At 59.7% G+C, this 5,632-nt stretch overlaps 1 protein-coding gene across 1 annotated transcript in view; it reads left to right on the forward strand.

Moving 5' to 3' along the window:
* PTPRS (protein tyrosine phosphatase receptor type S) overlaps positions 1 to 5,632 on the forward strand; it is an 81,708-nt gene that overhangs the window by 42,420 nt on the left and 33,656 nt on the right. The window contains 8 exon segments of the mRNA XM_077751249.1: positions 25 to 122; positions 742 to 995; positions 1,600 to 1,693; positions 1,785 to 2,000; positions 2,452 to 2,609; positions 3,096 to 3,107; positions 3,295 to 3,407; positions 5,013 to 5,060. Coding sequence (XP_077607375.1) covers positions 25 to 122; positions 742 to 995; positions 1,600 to 1,693; positions 1,785 to 2,000; positions 2,452 to 2,609; positions 3,096 to 3,107; positions 3,295 to 3,407; positions 5,013 to 5,060 — 993 coding nt within the window.

Consider the following 5,632-nt stretch of genomic DNA (forward strand, 5'->3'; position numbering starts at 1 on the left):
CCCCTTGGCCGCTGCCTGGCACAGTCTCGCCCAAGAACTTCAAGGTGAAGATGATCATGAAGACGTCGGTCCTGCTCAGCTGGGAGTTTCCTGACAACTATAACTCCCCCACACCTTACAAGGTGCCCCCCCCGCCCCACCGGGACCAGGAGGCCCAGGCTGGGGGTGGGGCTTGGCCACGGTTGGGACTCGGTCTTGACATGCAGTCTGGACCAGGGCTGGGGTTCGGCTGGACTCGGGGCCCAGTGGGATCAAGCAGGCGCAGGGATCGAGGCTCAGAGTCAGCGCTCATCTTGGGATCAGGGCCCCGTTGGCATTGATACTCCATCTGTAGTCAAGACGTAACCTGGGATTGAGGCTCAGTCTGGGATTAGGGCTCAGTCTGAGGTCAGGGGTTAACAAGGATTAGGACTCAGCTAGGACTGAGGCTCAGTCTGGGGTCAGGGCTCGGTGGGGATTCAGGATCTGTCTAGCATGGAGATTTAGCCTGGGATCCAGGCTCAGTCAGGATTGGGATTAGGTCTCTGTCAGAGTTGGGAGTCAGTTGGGACGGAGGCCCCATCCAGGATTAGGGCTTCCTCTGGGATTAAGGGTCAGTCTGGATTGGGACCCAGTCAGAGCTGGGACTCAGTTGGGATTGAGGGTCTGTCTCGGGCCAGGATTTAGGCTTTTCCTGGGCTCAAGGCTCAGTCAGGGCCAGGGCTCACCCCAGGCCCCCGCTGAGCCAGCCTTGGCCCACAGATCCAGTACAACGGGCTTACGCTGGACGTGGATGGCCGCACCACCAAGAAGCTCATCACGCACCTCAAGCCCAACACCTTCTACAACTTCGTGCTGACCAACCGAGGCAGCAGCCTGGGGGGCCTCCAGCAGACCGTCACCGCCTGGACCGCCTTCAACCTGCTCAGCGCCAAGCCCAGCGTGGCCCCCAAGCCCGACTCTGATGGCTTCATCATGGTGTATCTGCCTGACGGCCAGAGCCCCGTGCCTGTCCAGTACGATCCAAACCTCCCCACTGCCCCCCAGGATTCCTCACCGCCCCCCGTTAGCCAGCTCTGTGACCAAGGCCAGCCAGTCGACCTCTCTGTGCTTTGGTTTCCCCACGTGTCTATAAAACACGAGTCACGTCGGCCCCTGTCACGGGCGCTGTCACTAAACGTGGCCGCGTGTCTTCCCCAACAGCCCTCATATCCACGCGTGCCTGACCTTCTTGTGGGTCTGGTTTCCCAGACCGGTGGGGAGATAGATCTGGAAACAACTTTCAAACCCAGAGTGGGTTAGTGACAGCCTCCAGGGCGGAGGGTTCCCAGTGGGGAGAGGGCGACTGCTGGGAAGCAGAGAATTAAGGACCGCAAGGCTGTTGTGGGCGTGGAAGTTGGCGCTTTGAAGCACGTGTAGGAGTTCAAGAAATGTAACTGGAGCAGGCTTTCTAGGCAGAAGGAGCAGCCTCTTCACAAGCCCGGAGGCTTGAATCGGGACCTAGTCTACATGGCTGGGGCTACAGGGGAGCAGCAGGAGGGAAGATTCAGAGAGCAGGGCCCCCCCCCCACCCCCGACAAAAGCATTCCTTGGACACGCCCCCGACCCTTCTCCCAACAGGAACTACTTCATTGTGATGGTGCCGCTGCGGAAGTCTCGCGGTGGCCAGTTCTTGGCCCCCATGGGCAGCCCGGAAGACATGGATCTGGAGGAGGTGAGCGCCCGGGGCCCAGGCCTGTCCTGACCCTCGGAAGCCCCGTCGCTGCCCGCCAGGCTCTGAGCAGCCCGCACCTCTGTTCCCGCAGCTCATCCAGGACATCTCCCGGCTGCAGAGGCGCAGCCTGCGGCACTCGCGCCAGCTGGAGGCGCCCCGCCCCTACATCGCAGCTCGCTTCTCCATGCTGCCGTCCACCTTCCACCCGGGCGACCAGAAGCAGTACGGGGGCTTTGACAACAGGGGCTTGGAGCCCGGTCACCGATACGTGCTCTTCGTGCTTGCGGTGCTGCAGAAGAGCGAGCCCGTGAGTCCCAGGCGGCAGTCGCGTGAGCCGGGCCCAGAGCAGCCTCGGAGCCCGACACCCGCCCCCCACCCCCCCGCCGGCTGTCTGTGATCCGGGCTGGGCAGAGGGAGGGCCTGGAAGCTGGGGGCGTCCCAAGGGGAAGGCTTTTTAGAGGAAAGGACTTTAGAATTGGGGCTTTGGAGGCTGTGTGGGAGTTCAGCAAAGAAAGGGTATCTTCAGGATTCGCGTATGCAAAGGTCTAGGGGTGCACAGAGTGGCTGAAGCAAAGGGGGAATGGGAAGATCGCAGAGATTGGCAAGGGCCAGGCCTGGAGGCCCCCGGGGTCAGGGTCCTCGGGAACCATAGGAGGGTTTAGAGTAAGGGAGGGATAGAGGTCTGTGTTTGAACAAGAGGCCCCTGGCTGTGGTGAGTAGGACAGGCACTGAGGGGGCCCCCCGGCCTGTCCCTGCAGACGTTTGCGGCCAGCCCCTTCTCAGATCCCTTCCAGCTGGACAATCCGGACCCCCAGCCCATCGTGGACGGCGAGGAGGGGCTCATCTGGGTGATCGGGCCCGTGCTGGCCGTGGTGTTCATCATCTGCATTGTTATCGCCATCTTGCTCTACAAGAAGTGAGCCCCTTGCACTCCCTGCTTGGCAGGAGGGAGGGCTTCCTGGAAAAGGAAGGAGGATCGGGAAGGTCCAGGTCTCTCACAGTTTAAAAAATAAAAAGACTCAGGCCCAGAGAGGTTAAGCCAGTTGATCAAAGTCACACAGCCTGGGGAGTGGCAGGGCTGGGGTTCAAACCAGGCTAGTGAGTCGATCCCTCTTGAGCTGCACACCCCACTCAGCAGCATGGCTTGGGGAGGAGGCCGCCTCTGTCCGGTTTAACGAGGGCAGGAAGCCTAGTGGCCATACTGGACACGTCTCAGCTGGAAAGGGAAGGCTGAGACGCTCAGGACCCGAGCAGGAGGGATCGGCCCCATTTTCCAGAGGAGACCGAGGCTCGGAGGGGCTAGGAGAGCCGCCCCCCGTCCCAGAGCTGGGGCCCTTTTAGGCCAGCATGTCCTCACCTGTCTTCTTTTTCCCCTCGTCACCTGCATCTGCTTCTGGAGCAGCAAACCCGACAGGTGAGAACTGGCCGCGTCCTGTGGCCCCGGGGCAGGGGGCGCCCTCGGCTGTACCGGCAGGCTGCGCACGCGTCTGCGTGGGGCCCCGGGGGCCCCCAGGCTGGGCCGCCCGTCCGTGGCGCCTGCGTTCACACGGGTACGTGTGCGTCCCTGGGCACTCACGGGCTCCTCTGCTTCTCCCTCAAAGCAAACGCAAGGACTCCGAGCCCCGCACCAAATGCCTCCTCAACAACGCCGACCTCGCCCCCCACCACCCCAAGGACCCCGTGGAAATGAGACGCATTAACTTCCAGACGCCAGGTACGTGCCTTCCGCAGGTGCCGGGAGCCACACCGCCAGGGGAGGTAGCGTGGCGGGAGAGGAAGCAGCCACGCGGGCGGACCCTCCTCCGCCCCTGCTGAGCTGTCTGGTGCCGTGAAGTGCCGGACGCCCAAATTCCCACGTGGATCTGAGCGTGGAAAATTCCGCAGATGGGTTCTGGTTACAACCGAGTGAGGCTTTAAAAAAAAAAAAAAAAGGCTGCATTTAATTGGTGGTTGGGGTTGTCTCTGCGAGCAGAAAGGACATCTCAAAAAAATCCAAACCAAAACCCCCTCATTTCTTGCGGCAGAAACGGCCATGCTTCTGTCCCCACTTCCGGTCTCTGGGCCACTTGGGTGGGCATTCGGGTTTTTTCTTGGCCTTTTCTGTGGGATGCCGCGTGGTGAGATACAGACACGGTGCCTCCCTGCTGCCCTGCGTGGCTCCGGTCTGTGGCCAGAGAGGCTCATGCTCCCCCACCTCCTGAAAGTTCCCCATAGACTCATAGCAGTGAGCTAACGTCGCCTGCCGTGCCTCGGGGCAGGATTGAACGAACCAGGCTCTCGTCCTTGATCACCTTCATGTACTGTGACCCACATTCTCCCTCATCTTTTCCCTCTTCCTGGGCTCATGCCAGCTGCTTCTAACCAAATAAGGACTTTACAGTTTAACCGATGGCTGCTGGAGGTTTAAAAGTTAACTGATAGCTGCCGGAGTTTTTAATTTAACCAATGGCTGCTGTCCTTTTCCTGGCCTCATAGCATGACATCTTCCATCTACCTGCAGCCGGTCTCTACTTCCTGTCTACCTTCTGTCTCCTATTAACTGTTTCCATCCAAATGGGAAGTTTTAAACATCTGTGTTTTACTGATGGCTGCAGTCCTCCTCAAGGGCTCCTGCCTGGCCTCACATGCTGTTCTTCATATACTCTTTCTCCTTCCTGCTGTTGGGCTGTGTCACGTCAGTTCTGTTCTTGTCCAAATGAGGATTTTAACCGTTTACATTTAACTGATGGCTGCAGTCACTTCTCAGCCTTTTGGCTAAGATGAAGTGTAATTTATGGCTGCAGTCCACCATATGGGATCATGAAGGGTCTCGTATGGCACCCCTAACGTACTACCTTCATTTTTGGTCTTTGGACTGGGTTACATCAGTTCTTCTATTTCCCTACAGATGTTAATTTTTAACACACGTATTCAACTGACACTTGCTGTTCTTAAAGCTCATGGCATGGGCCCATATATCCTTCCCCTGCCCCCAAGTCCCTCCCTCGCCATCCTGCCGCTCATCTAAAGTGTCTGCTGACCCTAACGGGGGCACCAAGGCCAGGTTGGTGTGGGGGGACACGTTGACCAAAGAGCCTAGGGTTCCAGGATCTTCCCGAAGTTACGGCCAAGAGCCAGGACTGGGTGACGTCCGGTTGGAGGGGCTACGCAGCAGCTACTGTGCGTTCTCGGGTTGGGGGCTGGGCAGCGTGCGTCCCTCGTGGTTTAAGTTTGCTCTGCCCTTTCGTCTGTTGGCTGGCCATGGTGCGTGCATCCAGCGAGGGATGGGGGGCGGGGCCCCTGCGTGTTTTCATTTATTTATTGTTTGCTGTTTCTGCAGATTCAGGCCTCAGCAGCCCCCTCAGGGAGCCGGGGTTTCACTTTGAAAGTTAGTTCCTGTGTCTCTCTGTTCTCAGCTTCCTTTCGCGCACCCCCCAACCCCCCTTTGTTTTCCTCTTTGGTTCTCCATCCTGCCTCCGATCTCTGTCCACCTGTCCTGCGCTGGCTTCTTGAGGGAGTTGGGGGTCTGGTCTGTTGGGCCCTTAGGTCCGCTGGTTGTGACCGCGTGTGTTGGGGGGGGTGAGGGGCCCTCCTGCGTGACTGCCAGGGGACCCACTGGGCGAAGAGCCCTCACTCCTTAGATCAGGGCTCGAGGGGAGCGCCCGGGGCTGGGGGCAGCAGCATATACTGGCCAGCCTGGCAGTCGTTTGCCTCTGCTGGCCTGTAGCTCAGCCCGCCGGGCCCCGGGAGAGGAGAGGGCTCTTGCAGACACAGACAGTGGGGAGAAAGAGCCAGGCCCCCACCCCACCGCCTGCAGCAGCCCCCCGCTGAGGGGTCACCATTCCACATACCGGATGAGGAAATGAGCTCTCAGACGTCAGGGGCTCGCTGCACCTGCTCCAAGCAGGTGCACAGACAGATGGGGACCCCCAAGCACACACACACCGCCCCCCCCCCAGT

The sequence above is a fragment of the Crocuta crocuta genome, unplaced genomic scaffold, assembly GCF_008692635.1.
Source record: "Crocuta crocuta isolate KB4526 unplaced genomic scaffold, BGI_CrCroc_1.0 scaffold110, whole genome shotgun sequence".
NCBI lineage: Eukaryota > Metazoa > Chordata > Mammalia > Carnivora > Hyaenidae > Crocuta > Crocuta crocuta.